Source organism: Lissotriton helveticus, chromosome 11, assembly GCF_964261635.1.
Source record: "Lissotriton helveticus chromosome 11, aLisHel1.1, whole genome shotgun sequence".
NCBI lineage: Eukaryota > Metazoa > Chordata > Amphibia > Caudata > Salamandridae > Lissotriton > Lissotriton helveticus.
Window position 1 is genome coordinate 795,647,191 of NC_136072.1, and position 20,855 is coordinate 795,668,045.

The following is a 20,855-nucleotide window of genomic DNA, read 5'->3' on the forward strand; positions in this document are numbered from 1 at the left end:
TTCTCGGAAGAGGATTTTCCTGGGGCCTTCCAACTCCGGATGATCACGAGGCAGCTTGTTACACATGGTATTTATTAGAATAGGAAAACTACTGTGTTTTCATTAAGAAGAACACAGCTGTAGTCAGTGATTCAGACTACAGCTGACCTCTCGTTTTGCACTCCCATAAAAATAGTTTTTCAGTTTGATTTTGTACATTGTTTCTTGTCATGGTCCTAACCGGCATGCCATGTCTGTATGTGTGCCTTTCTGTCTGTGTAGTGGGGGTTTAGAGGAGGCCAACCATGCATTAAACCCATGCTTGTGAGAGAAAACATCTTTAGCGTGCATGAAATGCACAATTAAAGTGGGGAGGCAGTGCAAGCAGTGCACATCCAAGCCCCTCCCGCTACTCCACTGTTTCACATGACATAAACACCACGGGGCAGATTTATCATTATTTCACGCCGCGCGACAAGTCTCCTTGCTGCGCTGTGTTGCGTGAAAGTGCAGGAATGCCCTGTTTTTAACATTCTTTCTTTGCTTTGGCGCACAATGTGCTGTCTGGTGTCAACGCAGGCCCCCCATGTGCTCTGGTGCAAGGGTACCTGCATGGCAGCCAGGATTGTTATTGTGAAGGAAGGGGCACCTTCCTGCATAAAAACAATCCTTAGAGGCATTTTCCTCTTTCTATTTTTGCTGTAGAATGCAGCACACATAGAAAGAGGGAAAAACGAGGAGAAATACAAAATATTTCTCCTTGCTACGCCTCACTTGCGGAGGCGTAGCACTTTGACGCATTTCCAGGTCTACCAGTTATGGTAAATCTGGGAATACATCAAAATCCATGGATGTATGCATGAGGACACCTATGCTCCTCCCATGGAACACCTCCCTAGGGCAGAATAACTTAAACGATTTGCGCTGTGTTGTGTTACCCTAGATTTATCAAGCAATACAGGGCCATGCAAGGTGGCCTTGCGTGGCTTAATCTTACTGGCGCAAGGGCGACACAAAACCATGATAGATCTGCCCCCATGTTTTCTCTATAGTGACTCATGCATCTCACATGTGTCCTTGGAAAAATGCATCAAAGTGAACACAGAACACAGTGCCAATTAACCCCCTGTGACCTGGGTCATCTTCAGCTTTGTTGCCAGCAGTGAGAGGTATTCTGAGATTTGCAGTTTAGCTTTAAGCATTGCAAGTATCTGAGCATGCAGCGTGCTTCTGGCTGAAATGTTAAGCCTGGCTTGATGTGTCAGGGTTAACATGGAAGCATTTTGCAGCAGTCATCATGGTGCCACCACTGAATTTCCACATGTGAAATGTCTTACATATGTATGTCCCTTCTACATCAGGACTGCCCTATATCTGTCCCAGTTTAGGAAAGAGTTGAAGACACACCTCTTTAAAAACACTCCAAAACAAGACATTAACAGTTCACAGACCAGCTGCCTATCTTATCAATTGCTGACTTTATGCTCATCTTTGACCCTGTACAGCAATTCACTGCCTTTTGGCTAGGTTTGAGCTATAGAAATACAACATACATACATATGCCAGTGTTACATATTTTGGGTGCCCATACATTTGTTTTATCGAGATGAAAGGACCCTTTTTGAAGTTGGGGATTTTTCAACTTGAGTTGTGTGCACCACAAGCCTGGTACTTATATGACCTATTCAATACTGTGGGAACCTTTGCTGATCTTTCTTCCCTAGGTCAGCAGATACAACGGAAGGTTCCATTGTCTCCCTGAGTATTCAATAATAATGATTTCTTGTTTATTCCAATAGAGAACTTCCTGAAGCTGTGCACTGGAGAATTTGGTTTTGGGTACAAGGGTTCCATCTTTCATCGGATTATCCCGAGTTTCATGTGCCAGGTGAGCATGGTACTGCTTTGTATTCCCGCTTAGGGCCCCATTGTTATATTTCAGGTCTTACACAGTAATATTTGGGTTTGGATACTGGACCCTTGGGGATCAGCCATGATTTCCTAAAAACATAGGGGCATGTGGATTCATTAGGTGCAAATTTACAAGAAACATATGCATCAAAAGATGGACCATTTTAAAGGTAGGGAAGGAGGTTTGAAGTAACTATTGCACCATGACGTGCCTTTTTCTAAAGAAGCATTGGCAAAGCCAATAGGTCTTGCCTCTGCAAGACCTATTGGCTTTCCGAATATGTTTTAGCCTTATTGTACACCAGTGTGGCTGGTGTTCAGCATGAACAAAAGTTAGTGGGGTAAAGGAGAGTGGCATGGAGTTAAGTGGAGTGTCGTAAAGTGGCTTGGAGTGGCATAGAGTGGTGTAGAGTAGACTTGGGTGGCGTGGAGTGAAGTGTAGTGTCATGGAGTGGTGTAGATTGTTGTGGAGTGTCGTGGAGGGAGTAGAGTGTTATAGAGGGGAAGGGCATAGAGTTGAGGGGCATAGAGTGTCAGAGTGAGGTAGAGTGTCAGAGTAGAGAAGCGTGTTGAAGAGTGGGGTGGCAAAGAGAGTCATGGTGTAGAGCAGAGTGGAGTGGTATAGAGGGCGTCACGTAGAGTGGAGTAGAGTGTTGTAGAGTAGAGTGATGTAGAGCACAGTAGTTTGTTGTAGAGTGGAGTCGCAGAATGGAGTAGTGTATGACAGTGGAATGGCAAAGAGTGGAGTAGAGCCTTGTAGAGTTGGGTGGGGCAGAGTGCAGTGGCATAGAGTATCAGAGTGGAGTTTCATAAAGTGAAGCAGTGAAGTGGAGTAGTGTGTTGTAGAGTATAGTGGAGCATAGTAGTATGGAGTGGCGTAGAGGGAGTTCTGTAGAGCATAGTAGAGTGGAGTACTGTTGTAGAGGGGCATAGAGTGGAGCAGAGTATTGTAGCATGGAGTAGCTAAGAGTGGAGTAGATCGTCATAGAGTGGAGTAGAGTTTAATGGAATAGAGCGTCAAAGTGGAATGGAGTGTTTGGGAGTGTTGTAGAGTGGACTAGTGTGAAGTGGCATAAAGTACAGTGGTGCAGAGTAGATTAGCATAGAGCGCATTGGCTTTGAGTAAAGTTGTGTAGAGCCCTTTGCACAGAGTGCAGTGATGTAGAGTCGTACAGAGTAGATTTTAGTGGTATAGAGTGGAGTGGCACATAGTGGAGTAGAGTGACAGAGTGCAGTGGCGTGGAGTCGAGTGGCGTAGAGTTCAGTGGCAGAGTATGCAGTGTTGCAGAGTAGTGTCATAGAGTGCAATGGTGTATAGTAGATTGGAGTAGAGTGCACTGGTGTACAGTGCAGTGGCTAGAGTGGTGTGCAGTAAAGTGACGTAGAGTGCAGTGGAGTAGAGTAGAGTGGTGTAGAATGCAGTGTGGCATGGAGTGGCATAGGGTGAAGTGGTGCATAGTAGAGTGCAGTGCCGTGGAGTGGTGCAGAGTAGAGTGGAGTAGGGTAAATTGGAGTATGTATGGCGTGGTAGCGCACTCCAATTACAGACAACATATATTCAATTGAAATGACCCATACCTTTGTACAGACATGCAGTTTTATTGATAGACGTTTACAGCGCACAAACAATGTGTGGAAATGTCAACAACTAGTGTATTGATTTGTTGTGAGCGTATTAAAATATGTGTTTCCACCACACTCAGAATTACCAAAAACAACATACCGACGAAACAGGTATACTATATTTTAGGGGGGTCACAAGTCAACAAATATTAGGTTGCACGAAAAGCTTGATTGAAACACATAAGCATGCAATTGATATCATCAAAGGAGCATGTTTCCAAGACAAATGTGAAATACAAAACATAAAAGGATAAATGAAAACAAACAAGTCTCCGTTCTGCTTCGCAACGACTGGCAGTGGTTCCTCGTTTCCGCAGGACTCGCCTGGGGGGGAACTCTCTTTCTGTCAAGGAAGCAGCGGCCTGGAATTCCCTTCCTTTGAACCTGTGGAATATCCAGGATCTTAGGCTATATAAGAAACAATTAAAGACTTGAATGTTTGCAATAATTGGGGTGCAAATTCTTTCAGAGGAATATAACTTTCTTTGCTTTGTATATCCACTACTGTATGACATAACCAATGTGCATGGGTTGCCACACACAAAAAGTCACCTGAATGAAAAGTAAGCTTGATATAGACACATATGTCACTTATACTACAAATTGTTAGAAAAATACCAATCATGTTCTAGTAGCAAATACATATGCTTGTATCTTTTAGCCCTGAGGAAGTTGCGGCCACCAGCCATGGGCAATGAAACAGGTGTTGGCTACAAAGAGGCTAAAAAATAACTAAACAAGAACAAATGAGATTAAACCTAACAAATACAAAGAAAGACAAGAATTGTTGATATGTGTTATTTATGTAATACATGTTGACATTAGTGTGTGCTGGGGAAACCAATTTTTTGTATAAACTGGGTGAATTTGGTCATCCAACTGGGGAGTGGGTGATCTCCACCTCAAAGCACAGCACGTAAATAAGTTCACAACAACTTTCAAGTGTACTTCTGTAGAGCGCCACAGAACCTTCTGCAAACCTCACATGCGCTAGCGCACTTTGAATGATAATCGATCATTACTAAAGCAAATATGCAATCACAAGGCAAAAAATTAAATGGTCCTGAAATGTCCAAACCCACTTTTTGCCACAGAAATTTAGGCCATTCCACAGGAACTAAAAGAGCATGATTAATTTTCAGCATTTTTTCACTGCTGGCACAATCAGAGCATTCCCTTACTACTCTGTCTACAAATCTGGCCAACCCTGGCCACCAGAACACAGTTCTAACCAATCTCTTCATGGAGGACATTCACCAGATTTCCAGTTCACCCGAGACTTTCCAAAATGGAAACAAATCTACAGGGATTTCGCCCTTAGGAGGCCACCCTTCTCTCACATACTCTGTAACTTTAAGACGCAAATGTATGCTCTCTGTGGCATCTCTCCACATCTCTTTGGTAATAGTACCAAACCTCCCTGACACCACTTTCTCAATACTGGCCACAATCTCCTCATCACCCCTCCCCTCACCTATGTTACAAGGCAACTTGGAAAGACAATCTGCTGTCACATTAATTTTTCCTGGCACGTACTCCACTAGGAAATTTTACTCTTGCAAGTGAGACATTAACCTTGCTATGCGTACAGTAGCTTTCTGACCACCCCCAGGGGACAAAATGGTTACAAGCGGCTTGTTGTCTGTCCTCAAAATAAAACGAGCTCCGCAAACATAATTGTGGAAATGCTCCACCGCGCACACACAAGCTAGTAACTCTCTCTTAATAACTGCCTAATGCCTCTCAGTTTCATTGGGGGTATGAGAAGCGAATGCTACGTTCCACTCTTCTTTACCAGCACGTGACAACAGTACCCACCAAAACATATACACTTGCATCAACTGTAATTATGCAAATCTTATTGATACAGTATGGCTTTAAAGTGGGAGCTGTCACCATATCAGCCTTGATGCTTTCAAAGGCATGTTGCTGTCTTTCTCCCCGCTCAAACCCCATGTTCTTTCTTGTTAATTCTCTCAAAGATTCCATCTTGGAAGCAAAATTCTTTATAAACTTACTGTAGTACTCGCAGAGACCTGAAAAAGAGAGAAGTTTATCTCTTGAATCTGGAGCAGGGGCTTTAACTGCTACCGCGCTAGCGGGTTTTCCCGCTGTGCGCTGAATTTTGAAAAACGCGCAGTTTGTGACAAAGCCAGCTCGTCATCCGCGTAGCGCAGGTAACGCCTATGACGAGCTGGCTTTGTCATCCGCATCGAAGGGGTTAAGAATTGCTTTAACAAGAGATGTTTACGTACAATTCTTTCTTTCGACAATGTGTGTTCCAGGCATTCCCCTGAATCTTGGTACAAGTTGCATTTATTCCTCTTAAGTGTCAAACCGTGTTTTCTCAAAACATCACACACTGTCCTCAGATGACCAGAATGTACTGCTTTATCACAAGAAAATATAAGAATGTAATCCTGAAAACACTTGACGAAAACTTCCATCCCTTTGAAAATTTGACACATAGACCTTTGGAAGACAGATTACGCCGATGCAAGTCCAAAACGCATCCTTCTAAATTGATACAAACCCTGAGGAGTGAGGAAAGTAGTCATGTAACTCGATTCTTCTGCCAGTTCGATTAGATGATACGCAGAATGAAGATCAAGTGTAAAAAATATGGTGCCACCTCCAAGGATGCTCATCACCTCATTAATATTTGGTAACGGGTGACAGGCCACAAAAATATTAGCATTTAAGGCTCTAAGACCAATGCATAACCTTAGAGATTTGTCTGCTTTGCGTGCTAAAACAATCGGAGAAACCCACTCCGATGATTCCACTTCCTCTATAACACCTCCTTTCAACATCTCCTTAAAAACACCATCCAACTAATCTCTCACATTAATAGGAACGTTACTGAGCTTTTGTTTAACTGGAAATGCTCCTGGTTTAAGTTTGATCAAATGAGTAAAACCTTTTAGTTTTCCCACCTTTTCAGACAAAACCTCAGGAAATTGACCCTCAATTTATTTTCTACTTGTGTTGTCTTCTACTCCCAAAACAGGTCCTTTACTGAGAGAATTGAGTATTATTCCCAATTTTCATTGGTCTCTCCAACCCAATACAATAACACTCTTCTTAGCCACATACAATTTGATAAATGCAGTCCTCCCTTTGAAGGAAACATTGAAAGCTACATATACCATTAAATCTATAATGGAACCATCAAAACCTTGCGCTAAAACATCAGATTCACACAAAATCATTTTCAGTGATAATCGACCGTGGTGACCCGGAGTTAGCCATGAGTACCAAATCTTTCTCCTGGAACTTAACAATACATCTAGGAGATTTCTTAACTTCACCTTCCCCGTCAACAGATACAACAATACCGGTTTCTTTAGTGGATAAACAGTCCTGGTCACACACACGAGACTTCGTTAGTTTTTATGGGGAACGCCCTTCCACTACTAAGGAATTTCTTCTTGTCATCTTTGCATACTCAAGCAAAATGACCAATCCTGACACACTTAATGCATTCCTTACCTATAGCTGGACAATGTGGAAATGATGCTACATAGTTGAAACTACCACACCTATAGCAAATTATATTTTTGTCAGTTTTCTCCCCTGGTTGAGGTATCTTGCGAGGAGTATTCACCACACACACATTGTCTACACTCTTCTCATTTTTAGATCCAACCTCTTCAGCAGTCTTCATCCATCGTTCAGATTGTTCGAAAGCTTTGACAGTAGCAATAGTATCAAGCAAATTGGGATTACCCAACACCCAAAGTTGTTCTTGTGTTTTTTTACTCTTTACATTCACAATAATTTGTTCCCTGATAATCTCATCACAGATAAACCCAAAATTGCATGTAATAGCAAGCGCTCTAAAGCCAGTCAACACATCATCAAATTATTCATTTTCCCTTTGTGCACAAGTATAAAATGTATACCTATTTAGTGCAATACTTGTTGTAGGTTTAAATCTATACTCCATTCGGTCTAAGGCTTCTTCGAAACGACTTAAATCCTCTAGGACAGTTGGTAAAGTCCTAAAAACTGCTTGACCCTCTGAAACCAAACAGTGTAGTAAAATCTGTCTTTCCCTTTCATTTCCCATCCTGCTTTCATATAAGTTTAAAATTATTCCTTCAATGTAGACCAAGGAATGTGAGGATCACCCATAGCTTGTAAACATTTTGGAAATTATTAAAACTGAGTGAGTGAAAATATAAAGTAATATCTGTACCAAGTGATGGTCAAAAAATGTGAGTAAAAAACGCACCTTAGAAGCAAATAATTACACAAATACAGTTTGATTTCCAGCCGTGCACATCTGCGTGTAGAGAACTGTGCACTTAAGTTTCCCAGTAGTGCACAACAGTGTAATAGCAAGTGGTGTAAACAAATGATGTGAGGATATGTGACAATTTAACTCACGTGGAGACAGTTGTGCAGTCGTGCACCTCGGCATAAAAGTACATAGATAATTATGTCACGAGTCGTGCACAAGCTTGGCTTTTTTCATCAGCCGTGCACATCGGCGTGAAGAGACTTTTATATTCAGTTCCAAAACGATGCTTGAAGGTTGTCACGTAACAAGCAAGTATCGGGATGTTCATGCAAACAAAAACCCAAACGAAAATGGCGGAGTGTTGCCACGCAACCAGTGTGTTTCAGCGTGATTATGCAATTGGAATTCCGAATGAATATGGTGGAGGGATGCCACATCAATCAGCGTGATGGTGCAATACGTAGAACAGACTTCTCATGTTAGCACGCAACCTCAGAAGAAAACACATACCTTAGACGTGACTGCGCAACTTTAGGAGTTCGGAGATGACGAGATAAGGTACTGCATAAAAATAGCTGCGTGAGCCGTCGTTGGGCCTTTGAATAACGCGGTAAGGAAACAAACCCCCAGATGCATCAAGAACCCATTTTGCTATTCCTTAATAGCGAAAAATAACGATTCGCTATTAAGGAATAGCAAAATGCCTCTAGGCCCATTCCTATGGACCTAGAGGCCCATAGGAATGAATGGGAAGACATTCTCAATTTGCGAATCGCAATTAGCGAATTGCAAATTGAGAATGCGATTTCAAGGGTGCAGGGGTGTCCAAAGGACACCCTGTTGCACCCCTGAAATTGATCTGTGCACATATGTTGCGCACACACATGCCCTTAGGGCATGTGTGTGCGCAACATGAAACTTTGAAAAATGCACTTTAGTGCATTTTTCAAAGTTTTTGCAAATTACCATGAGGTTCAACTTCATGGTAATTTGCAAGCCCTATTCGCGAAATCGCTATTTTTTTAAACTTTAATGCATTGCATTTAAGGAATCTCAATTCCTTAAATGCAAGTAATCGCAATTTTGCAATTTCTTAATTTGCGATTTTTGCATTTGGGATGATGCATCCCAAATGCAAAAATACCGGTCGCAAAGGGGCAGATTCTGAGAATCTGCCCCTTTGCGAGCGGATTCTAGCTTGATGCTTCTGGGCCAAAGTAGTAAAAAAATAACTCACAAAATAAATCCCTCTCTTGGATATTGGAAGTCCTTTTGACATCTCTGTATCAATGTAATGTTGTAAGTTCTCCGCGATATTCAACCAATCCAGGAAAGGTTTCACACAAAAGAATCCCAAATGTAGTGATACCGCTCTTGTGCCAAAATAAGTAGCAAGTACCTTGAAGTAACTCGTCGCCAGTGTAAGATTCTAAAATAAGATATCTGTGTCCAAGAGTAATGAAACACAGAAGTTTAATCTTCAATGGCAGAGTACCATCCCAGCAGCCTGCAGATGAGTAATGTCAACGTTCTGGTTCCGTTTAGAACTTCTACCAAGATCTAGCAGGTGCCAGAATCAAATATATACAAAGATTAAAGGGAAAGGGACAAGGGAGAAATACATAAAGATGTAACAGTAATGTAATCACAAAATGTGCTCTATTACGCCGCATAATTTACCTTTGCTTGCTGCATAATTTATTCAATCCTGCCACATAATTTGGTTTTGCTGTGCCCCAAAGGTCAAGGGGCCCCAACGATTAATCAACAAAACTTAAATTTAAAAGAAGCACACACAATGAATTGTCCAAGATAATGTCAACAGCCAGTCAAAGAACCTCCTGAGGCGGAAAGCCGGGAGCGCTGTAGAATTGCTTTTTAAAACGTGTAAATTACTGTGTTTTTATTTACCTGCACTGAACTTAGGCCTCATCTCCTTACCTCCCGAACAGCCAATTTCGACGCTGTCACGGGGGAATCCTTCCTTTCTGCCGCCATCACCAGCGAGTGAGTTAGCCCCGCCCACTTACGCTGGCCACGCCCCCTCTTTCAGGTTAAAAAGGGCGCGCTGACTACAAGCGCCGCCAGTCAAAGAACCTCCTGAGGCGGAAAGCCGGGAGCGCTGTAGAATTGCTTTTTAAAAACGTGTAAATTACTGTGTTTTTATTTACCTGCACTGAACTTAGGCTCTCATTTCCTTACCTCCCGAACAGCCGATTTCGACGCTGTCACGGGGCACTCCTTCCTTTCTGCCGCCATCACCAGCGAGTGAGTTATCCCCGCCCACTTACGCTGGCCACGCCCCCCTCTTTCAGGTTAAAAAGGGCGCGCTGACTACAAGCGCCGCCAGTCAAAGAACCTCCTGAGGCGGAAAGCCGGGAGCGCTGTAGAATTGCTTTTTAAAACGTGTAAATTACTGTGTTTTTATTTACCTGCACTGAACTTAGGCTCTCATCTCCTTACCTCCCGAACAGCCGATTTCGACGCTGTCATGGGGGAATCCTTCCTTTCTGCCGCCATCACCAGCGAGTGAGTTAGCCCCGCCCACTTACGCTGGCCACGCCCCCCTCTTTCAGGTTAAAAAGGGCGCGCTGACTACAAGCGCCGCCAGTCAAAGAACCTCCTGAGGCGGAAAGCCGGGAGCGCTGTAGAATTGCTTTTTAAAAACGTGTAAATTACTGTGTTTTTATTTACCTGCACTGAACTTAGGCTCTCATTTCCTTACCTCCCGAACAGCCGATTTCGACGCTGTCACGGGGGAATCCTTCCTTTCTGCCGCCATCACCAGCGAGTGAGTTATCCCCGCCCACTTACGCTGGCCACGCCCCCTCTTTCAGGTTAAAAAGGGCGCGCTGACTACAAGCGCCGCCAGTCAAAGAACCTCCTGAGGCGGAAAGCCGGGAGCGCTGTAGAATTGCTTTTTAAAACGTGTAAATTACTGTGTTTTTATTTACCTGCACTGAACTTAGGCTCTCATCTCCTTACCTCCCGAACAGCCGATTTCGACGCTGTCACGGGGGAATCCTTCCTTTCTGCCGCCATCACCAGCGAGTGAGTTAGCCCCGCCCACTTACGCTGGCCACGCCCCCCTCTTTCAGGTTAAAAAGGGCGCGCTGACTACAAGCGCCGCCAGTCAAAGAACCTCCTGAGGCGGAAAGCCGGGAGCGCTGTAGAATTGCTTTTTAAAAAACGTGTAAATTACTGTGTTTTTATTTACCTGCACTGAACTTAGGCTCTCATTTCCTTACCTCCCGAACAGCCGATTTCGACGCTGTCACGGGGGAATCCTTCCTTTCTGCCGCCATCACCAGCGAGTGAGTTAGCCCCGCCCACTTACGCTGGCCACGCCCCCCTCTTTCAGGTTAAAAAGGGCGCGCTGACTACAAGCGCCGCCAGTCAAAGAACCTCCTGAGGCGGAAAGCCGGGAGCGCTGTAGAATTGCTTTTTAAAACGTGTAAATTACTGTGTTTTTATTTACCTGCACTGAACTTAGGCTCTCATCTCCTTACCTCCCGAACAGCCGATTTCGACGCTGTCACGGGGGAATCCTTCCTTTCTGCCGCCATCACCAGCGAGTGAGTTAGCCCCGCCCACTTACGCTGGCCACACACCCCTCCCCCCTCCCCATCGCCCCCGACGTTCCTATAAAACTATGTGCATTAGCCGGAAGCGCAGCGGACGGGCGCAGCAGGCGCGACGATGGCGCGCCGAAGGCACGCCTAAGGCAAGCCCATCTGCGCCCGTCCGCGCCAGACCGGGCCTCAGGGCACTGCACTATAACCCTCCTATCACATACTCGGCCCAATCCCTCCGGGATCTCCAACTCCCCGCACCCATGACCTCTCCCACTATCATCCGACGTATATCCGCCCTAGGCATTTCTCGCCATGACCAATCTCACCTAGACGGACACCCTCCCTCAGCCACGCCCAGCAGGAACTTCACCTCGCTCAGGGTATTATACTTAAATACTCGTTCGTTGGTGAAACATTCCGAGGACATCTTTGTCCTCTTGTCCAATTCTAACCCTGACCTGCTCCTACTCACAGAGACCTGGCTAACCTCTGAATCTCTTCCTGATATTCTGGCAGCCCTCCCCCTGATTACTACATCCTCCATGCCGACCGCCCTGACGACCGGCCCGGAGGCGGGGTGGCTGCCATTATATCAAAACGTCTGACCTCCATCTCCTCTGATTCCCTTGCCCTCCCGGGGGTTGATAATCTACTCTTTAGCGTACAAACTGACATTGGGTCCCTTACCCTTCTCCTTCTATATCAACCACCCTACTCTATGCCCTCCTTCTCCTCTATTCTGAGTGAACAACTGTCCACCCTGCTAACAGTGCATTCCAGCTTCGCCATTTTTGGTGATCTAAACTATTGGTTTAACAACCCCAATGCTAGTCCGCATGCCACAGAGCTTTTCGAGACCCTTGAAAATCTGAACCTCACTCAGCACGTTTCCCAACCCACTCACATTAAGGGTCAGATCCTGGACCAGATCTGGTCCAGTAATCTGGCCTTGTCCTTACCAGATATTCTTCCCTGTACCTGGTCTGACCACCACCTGGTGGACACCACCATCACAGTCGCCGGCCAGACTCCCATCCCTCTAATGGCCGGGGGTCAGTCACGGAAATGGAACACTTACGATGCCCAGGGCTTCCTCACCATCCTTGCCGATTCTCGCCCAGACATTCACCCTTCCAGTGACATTGATCAAGTAGTACAAGACTTAGATTCCTGGTTAGAATCGGCTAGCAACCAGTTTGCGCCTCTAGTCACTTTTCCCCGTACTAGGCATCGGAACTCCCACAGGTGGTTCTCGGACGATCTTAAGACCCTTAAATTAAAAACGCGCCAGTCAGAACGCACCTGGAGACGTGACTATTCCGACTCTTCCAGACAGGTTTACCTGGACATACGTAAGGTTTACAAATCTGCCATTAGGACAGCTAAAATGGAACACTTTTCCAATAGGATCGCATCGGCGGCAGATAAATCCAAGGAAGTGTTCAGAGTTCTGAACGAACTGACCACTGATGAAAGAACCCTGCCAGCCCAGACCCCTACTCAGGCCGCCTGTGACACCTTGAACTCTTTTTTCTTGGAAAAAGTTATTAAAATTTAAAAATCAATCCCTCCCCCCCCCCAGTCTCCTCCCCCTGACCGCTCCTCCAGCAACCCTCTGACCTTCACCACCTTCCCCGCTTTAGACACTATCTCTTTAGCGGAACTTGCTACCCGCGTGAAATATGGATCCCCTAAGGACTGCTGCCCACCCTCTGTCTTGCGGAGCATCTGTCTCAACTTGCCAGACAATATTTTACATTTACTCAATAGCTCGCTCAGCAGCGGCAGCGTCCCCACTCCCTTCAAGGAGGCTATCCTAGTGCCCCTTCTTAAGAAGCCGGGTGCTGATCCTGCTGAGCCATCGAACTATCGTCCCATCTCCCTCCTTCCGTTCTTTTCCAAAATCTTAGAGGCCCATGTCACTCGCTGCCTGTCAAACTTTATTGAATCCTCCTACCATCTTGAGCCCAACCAGGCTGGATTCCGACCTGCCCATTCTACCGAGGCGGTCATTCTAGCAGTCCTGGATACACTCAGGAGCAATGCGGACGCTGGGACTCCCCAAGCCCTCGTCCTCCTGGATCTATCTGCCGCGTTCGACACGGTGGACCATAACATCCTTCTCCACTGTGTCGAGCAGGCAGGCGTCCAGGGCCTCGCTCTTGAGTGGGTTAGATCTTTCCTTACTGGAAGAACACAGGCAGTCCGACTGGGCCCCTACATGGCTAAAAAATCTCTCACGCCCTGTGGAGTCCCTCAGGGCTCCTCTCTTTCTCCCCTTCTATTTAATTTGTATCTTCGGCCCCTGATTCAATCACTTCTTAAATGGAACATTACTATTTTTAATTACGCCGATGATCTACAGCTTGTCTTCTCTCTCAATTCCCCATCGGCCACTAACACGTTTCATGCAGTCATGATACACATCCAACACTGGATGGACCAGAACCAACTCAAACTGAACCCCGGTAAAACTGAGCTCCTTCTCCCTGGCCTTAGCCATTCTCATTGGGGCCCTCAGTTCTGGCCTCCGGAGCTCGGCCCCCCTCCTACTCCAGCCAAAACAATAAAAAGTCTAGGCATAATTATTGACACCGAACTCTCCCTCAAAGCCCAAGTTGGAGCGGTAATCTCATCATGCATGTTTCAACTTCGGAGGATCCGGAAAGTTCGCCACCTTCTCCCCCCTGCGGCACTTACCCAAACTGTCACCTCACTTGTGCTTTCCCGCCTGGATTTTTCTAACTCTATCTATCATGGCCTCCCACTTTTCCTGCTAAACCGCCTTCAGGTCGTCCAGAATCAGGCAGCCCGCTTGATCCATGGTTCGCCTAGATGGCAATCTGCTAAGCCTCTGCTTCACAGCCTTCACTGGCTCCCTATGAATCAAAGGGTCGCCTTTAAGGTGGCATGCCTCACCTTCAAGGCTCTCCACTGTGCTAGTCCAGGGTTTCTCAAGTCCCTTATCCGCCCCTACCGTCCCACACGCAACCTACGGTCCGCCCACTGCAACTTACTTATCACCCCTAAAAATAAAACTAAGAAATTTGGCGGACGACGCTTCTCTTATCTAGCCCCAACCCTCTGGAACCTTCTCCCCCTGCCTATTAAATCTTCCTCCTCTCTCCTCTCCTTCAGGAAACACTTAAAAACCCATCTCTTCCCATCCCTTAGTTAGGTTGTCCGTTCTTTCTTCCTCTTACTTTGTCTAGCAGCGCCAAGAAGCTTCGGCGTTAGTGCGCTTTACAAATGGCACCTAACATAACATAACATAACATAACATGAAGGAAAACACTACTCGCCATTCTTGCTGAATCAGGCTTTCCCTGTGTGGAAGTTGTGAAACCTGAAAAGGCTAGGGCATATCAATTGGATGCACGGCACAAGCCTCCTGTACATTCGATTGCACCCTGTTGCTGGAAATTGTTCCCACCTTTCTCAAGACGCCATTCCACAGCTGTAACAAGCGAAGGGGAGTTACAGACTTCTGGCTAGCACCTAAAAGTTCTACACCATCAATACAGGCATTTTCAGGAAGTACCTGCTGCACTTTTCCAGGATGGTTTCTACAGTATTTGAGGGTGAGGTTTCTAGAATATGAGAGTACGGTACAGAGGGGCAGATTTTGGAGTTTTTTTTATTCCAGTATACTTTTTGAGAAGGTCTTGCAGATAATTCCTCTGTGGCATTGAGGGGTTTATGACAGGTTATTCTAGCATATTTCGGTAGGGTCTTGTGTATGTGTAGGCTTTCCTGTTTTCAATTCCTATTTTTGGTAAATTCGGGTGGGATTTTTTTCAGTGTTTTCAATAACTTAAAAAAAAGTGGTAATCAGTCGTTACATATTTTCACGCCATTAAAAACAACAGAAACAGTGTTTTTCCGGTGTTTATTGAATGTTTCGCTTTTATTATTGCTTGCTTTCTGCACTGATAGTGCATGTGTATAGACAGTGTGCGTTCAGGGTATATGAGGTCCAAATACATTTTTACAAATCAAACTTATTGTAGTGCACCATACAATACAATACTTCTTTAGTGAGTCTTTTTTCATGTGTGCTCGCAATTTCCTTCCCATGTAAATGTTTATATGTGAAAAGTCTCTCTTAACCGTGGCACTTGAGAGGGGCAACGCCAAAACAGCCAGTACATAATTTGCTAACTCTTGCCACGGACATAGTTTTCTATGCAAATACTGGTGCACCTAAAGATTGCGATTCTCTGGGACAGGTTGAGCAACATGTGCATTGAACTGGGCGCATATGCCCTCAGTTATTGGAGTGGTCAAATATGAAGCAGTACTTTTCAAAGTCTGGGGAAAATTCTCCTTTACGGTAGGGATCTAGAATTTGTGCAGAGTACCTTAATGAGGCTTCATTGACTTCAAATGCCATGGTTGGTGACGGGACATTTCTATGCATCATTGCAAGCCATTTCTCATGCACTGTAAAATACATTTTCTTGAATTGCTCCTCATCATTTCTTTGCTTACTATGTGGCAAGAATTCTAACATGAAACACATTGCAATGCCAAATTCACTAAACGTGTCGCCCAGCCTACTCTCAAGGAGATGTTTCACATCTAAACCAATGACGCTGAACACTTGGTAGACAAGGATGTCCACTACAGCAGTCATGTTTTCCTGTAAAATCTAAGAATGCAATAGAGTGTACTTTTTTCACATCACTATTACTATGTGACAAAAGATCCTCACATTTCTCGCCTTTGGCATTATCACTAAGCAAAAACTATGTAAACGGTCGCCACATGGATAATATAGCATTCACTGCCTCTAGGACTGAGAACCACCAGCTGAATGAGACAGTTGGGATGACTCTTTCTTTGATGCCACACAAAGCACAAAATTAAAAATATTTGTGTTTTAGTTCCCATGCATGATGAAACAGTGCACCAGAATGGACTAGAAAGTCAATAGCACTCTTCATTAACTCTAATTATTGTAAAGATACTTTCAGCATACCATTTAGCAAGTGGAAAGGATCTCTTACAGGGAAGCACTTCAGCTCAGGTATCGATTTTGACAACTCTTCACACAACTTTTCAGGTACGTAGCTGAATTATTGCAAATACAAACAATGTCACTCCAATCTTTGTTAAACTTGTTAAGAACTTTGTTTAGCAGGATTCCAAGTGACACGGCGTTCCATGTTTTCCAAATGCCTGGAGTCATGTTTTCATCACTTACCCAGATGCTTATTGACAGCACTCTTTTCACATATACCTGTCACTACTCCTTGCATTGAATGTTTAAAGCCTGGGGTGTTTGGCAATTCACCTACTATCAATGCGGAATTGCTAGAAAAGGGGACTGCTGTATCAAAGGGGTTCACCCATTCTCTGTCTGTGTGTAAATGTGATGGTACATATTGGGAAATATTCTTATGAAACCAGCCATTTTACCTATCAGTGTAAGAATCAAGTGTAGCCAAAATATCAAATATGATTTTGATATTTCTGGATTCTCTACAGTTTATTAAATAATTAAATAGGAACTAAAACATGCTTCTAAACCCTGCATCTTCAGACCAAAGACCCCACAACTGAAAAAAGCAAAAGGAAGAAACAATATTTTAGTGACACCCCTAAACAACAAAACTCAAGCCGAATATTGTTAGCCCAGTCTTTCTTGCTGCTGCCTTATATAACAAAGTTACATTGTATTGGCCCCTTCATGAAATAATATAAATTACTCTTTCACCCACCTTTTCCTTTCTTTGAATGGCATTTATTTTGTGGTAATGAAGGTGTTTTTATTCAGTGTTTTATGTGTACACTGGTGTGAGGGCTATTTGTCTTTCGTTGGGGTTTTATCAGTTATTATAGGTTTAAACCTAAAACAGGATAGCCTATGTATGTGGTAGTCTGGGCCAAGGATGTTGTTTTTAGATCTAGGACACGTTTTAGCTTCCTCTAGGGTATCAGAAGGTTGAGTTTTGGGATGGGCCAGTTTCCTTTTCAAATCAGGTATTGTTGGTTAGGTTTCTGGGATGGGCCATGGTTCCATTTCCTGTACGGTACTCTGGTGGCAGGTTTCAGGTGTTTGAAGGTCATTTTAGGTCAGATTTTCAAGGTGGTCCTGTAGGGTCTAGTGCAGCTGTATGTGTTTTTTAGATGGCTTCTGTAACGTACAATGTGTCAGATTTCACAGGTGGTTTCCATTACGGTAATACGTGGTGAATTCTGAGTTGACCTATGTAGGAAAGTAGGATCTGCTTTTTATGGTTACCCCCACTTTTTGCTAAATGTAATACTGGTGACTAGGCTGACTGGAATCCTCCTAATCAGGACCACAGTCTGTCTGCTTTTTCCCTAAACTGTTATGTTATGTACTTAAGTACACTCCAGATAGGATACTGGGGTACCCTTGTCAGTCCCTAGTATATGGTACACATGTACCCAGGGCATAGGTACCCCAGAGGCCTCCCATGGGCTGAAGCATGTATCATGCCACCCATGAGAGGCCGTGCAAAATGGAACTACAGGTCTGCCATTGCAGCCTGTGTACGTTGGTGCATGCACCACTTACTTGACTTACTTGACTCGCGTCACTGCACTTAAAACCTATAAGTCACCCCTATAGCAGGCCTTAACAATCCTGAAGGCAGGGTGGTTGGTTCTAAGTGAGAGGATGCCACTGCATGAGCAGGATACCCCGGCAGCCTACGGAGTCCATTCTCCCGGGTTGTCGGTGAGGCAGCCATTTACAACATATATAGTGGCATTAAGCGACCACATGATGAGCAACTCTAAAATGGCTGAATCAAACCCTATCGTGTTTTGTGTCAAACATGTTGGAATCATACCCCCACACCAGTAACTGGTGTGGGAGGTCTGACCCCTCTGAAGCGGGCTTCGTGGGGTCCCTGGTGTTCCCGGTACCAGCCTTCTAGTCCCGGGCAGCACAAAATGGTTGTTGCCGACCAGAGACACATTTGTGCCCTCCAGCTGCTGAGCCAAGCTCAAGCAGGGGAAGGCAGAACAATAGGCATCCTGTCAGAGGGAGGTGTGACCACCTCCCAGACAGGATTTAGTGTATTTGGGCTGCGTGTGTGCGCTTGTAAGCAACTGAAAGTCTGCATGAGGGGCACATTTGGTGTCCCTGTGCATAGCGCAGTTCAAACCAGTCCTGGGAGCCGTTGGTTCCTGCTCTGGTGCAAAACTGGACAAAGGACAGGGTAGTCACCTCCCCATTGTCCAGACCCTCCCCTGGGAGGGTCCCCTGAATCTGTCCAACCCCCGTCATGGGTACAAAAGGGCTTACCTAGCTGTAAGACCCTAGATTCAACGTGGACAAAATTCTGAACCAGAAACCACTGAACATTCCCGGTACCAGCCTTCTAGTTCCGGGCAGCACAAAATGGTTGCTGCCGACCAGAGCCACATTTGTGCCCTTCAGCTGCTGAGCCAAGCTCGAGCAGGGGAAGGCAGAACAATAGGCATCCTGTCAGAGGGAGGTGTGACCACCTCCCAGACAGGATTTAGTGTATTTGGGCTGCGTGGGTGCACTTGTAAGCAACTAAAAGTCTGCATGAGGGGCACGTTTGGTGTCCCTGTGCATAGTGCAGTTCAAACCAGTCCTGGGAGCCGTTGGTTCCTGCTCTGGTGCAAAACTGGACAAAGGACAGGGTAGTCACCTCCCCATTGTCCAGACCCTCCCCTGGGACGGTCCCCTGAATCTGTCCAACCCCCGTTGTGGGTATAAAAGGGCTTACCTAGCTGTAAGTCCCTAGATTCAACGTGGACAAAATTCTGAACCAGAAACCACTGAACATCGACCGTCTGGACACTCTGGACTTTGCTGGAGTTCATTTGGGCCTGACTTCATCTCCCTCTCAGTCTGAAGCATCGTCTGTGCCCGTCCACCATAGAGGCTCCATGCAGGACCTGTGGAGCATCAAGGACAACTGAAGATATCTCCCTTGGAGTGAAAGAGTTAGTCCCCTGCATTCACATGCACAACAACTCCTGTCTGTTCTGCTGACCCTGAGCTCCTATGGACTCCGAATGCTTCAACAATCAGGAGGTGAGTTTTTACGTCTCTCGAGGTCTGAGCTGCCCTCTCACCAAGTTTGATATAAGAATCCCTCGTGGGGGCTGCAATGCCTGAAACCCTGTGCACGCGTACATTTGCAAGTGCCAATGCTCGTTGGCGTTTCCCGAACAAGTACACTGGGCTCCGAGTAGTCCCAACTTCTGGCATCATTTCCTACCAAGAACTCTGGCCTCCTCGCACTAAGTGCTCCGTGGGCTGTTGTTTGGTAAAATCACTCAAGGTCCTCTCGCAACTCCTGTGCCTTCGGCCTGTGTGTTCTCTTGAGGGTCAACTTTACTTTTCTTGGGCTCTCCTGGTTGCTCCAGGCCTGCCCTGACTCCCCTTGCTGTGGTGAGTCTCCTGAACCTTGCTGGTTTGAACCACAACCATCCTTGACCTTCTGCATGGGTAGCCATTGCCAAGGCTTGTTGGTGCTCCTGCCGGACACTGACCCCTCAGCACTCGACATCCTTTGTGGGACAGCTCGTATCCGGCTCATGGTCATCCTCGACATCTCCTGGTCCCTGTGGCTGCAGAGTCAAGAACTCTTTTAACACACCTGAAGCACCCGACATCGGTGGGTATTTGTCTACCGAGCCCCTGGTCACCCCTGAGTGACCCAGACTTTGTCCCCTCTGCTTTCAGGTATTCTTCAACAAGAATATACCTTTGGATTACAACTGACAATTTTCTACCTTCCAGCAGCTGCTCTTCTTCGAATTCCTCCACAGGGTTCGACAGCGGTTTCCGACGCCACTTCAGACCTATGCACCCGGCTTCCCTGGGATAGGTAACTTGGGTACCTCGGTATCCACGGGTGGGGGCTGGCTCTCCAACCTCCTATCTTCCACGGGGTTTCTTCGAAGTCCACTGGGAAGGGTCCTTAAACTCTAAAACTTCAACAATGACTTTCTCATAGAATTGTACGGAGAACGCGGTTGTGTTCCCACACTGCACCTGTCCTCTGTGGGGTCCCTATCTACTCACCTTGGGTGGTTCCTTGGGGTCTCAGCGATTCTACGTCCTCTCAACACTGTCTTGACTCGAGTCGTGTTTCTTATACCACTTTCTTAGTATATGCTGTGGTTCCCACCTGAGGCCCACTGTGTATTAGTGCTATTTACTGTAATTTCTGTGCTTACCTATTGTGTGCTTTGTGATTATCTATGTGTAAGAGATACTGTGTCATACTAGATAGTGTTATATCAATAAATACATATTTTTATAAGCACTGTGTGGTTCTCCTTTCATTTAACCAATACCATAAGGTTACATTTTGGTAAAACAAGCTGCTTAGCATTCCTTCAAGACTAAGCCTGGAGGCTTTTCTCCACAGTTACCACTTGGATAGCTTTCTAAGGTTTTCTTTGACCTCTTAAATCACCATAAGGGTTGTTTGGGATGGTGCAAGGTGCCCACTTTAATTAGTGGACAGCATATACCAGGCCAACTTCTCACAACCTATCAT

The 20,855-nt window shown here is 45.4% G+C and overlaps 1 protein-coding gene across 2 annotated transcripts in view; it reads left to right on the forward strand.

Moving 5' to 3' along the window:
- LOC144791952 (peptidyl-prolyl cis-trans isomerase F, mitochondrial-like) overlaps nt 1–20,855 on the forward strand; it is a 96,913-nt gene that overhangs the window by 72,511 nt on the left and 3,547 nt on the right. For both annotated transcript variants that reach the window (XM_078666780.1, XM_078666781.1), the window contains one exon: nt 1,779–1,867. In XM_078666780.1, the coding sequence (XP_078522906.1) occupies nt 1,779–1,867 (89 nt within the window). The remainder of the gene's footprint in view (nt 1–1,778; nt 1,868–20,855) is intronic.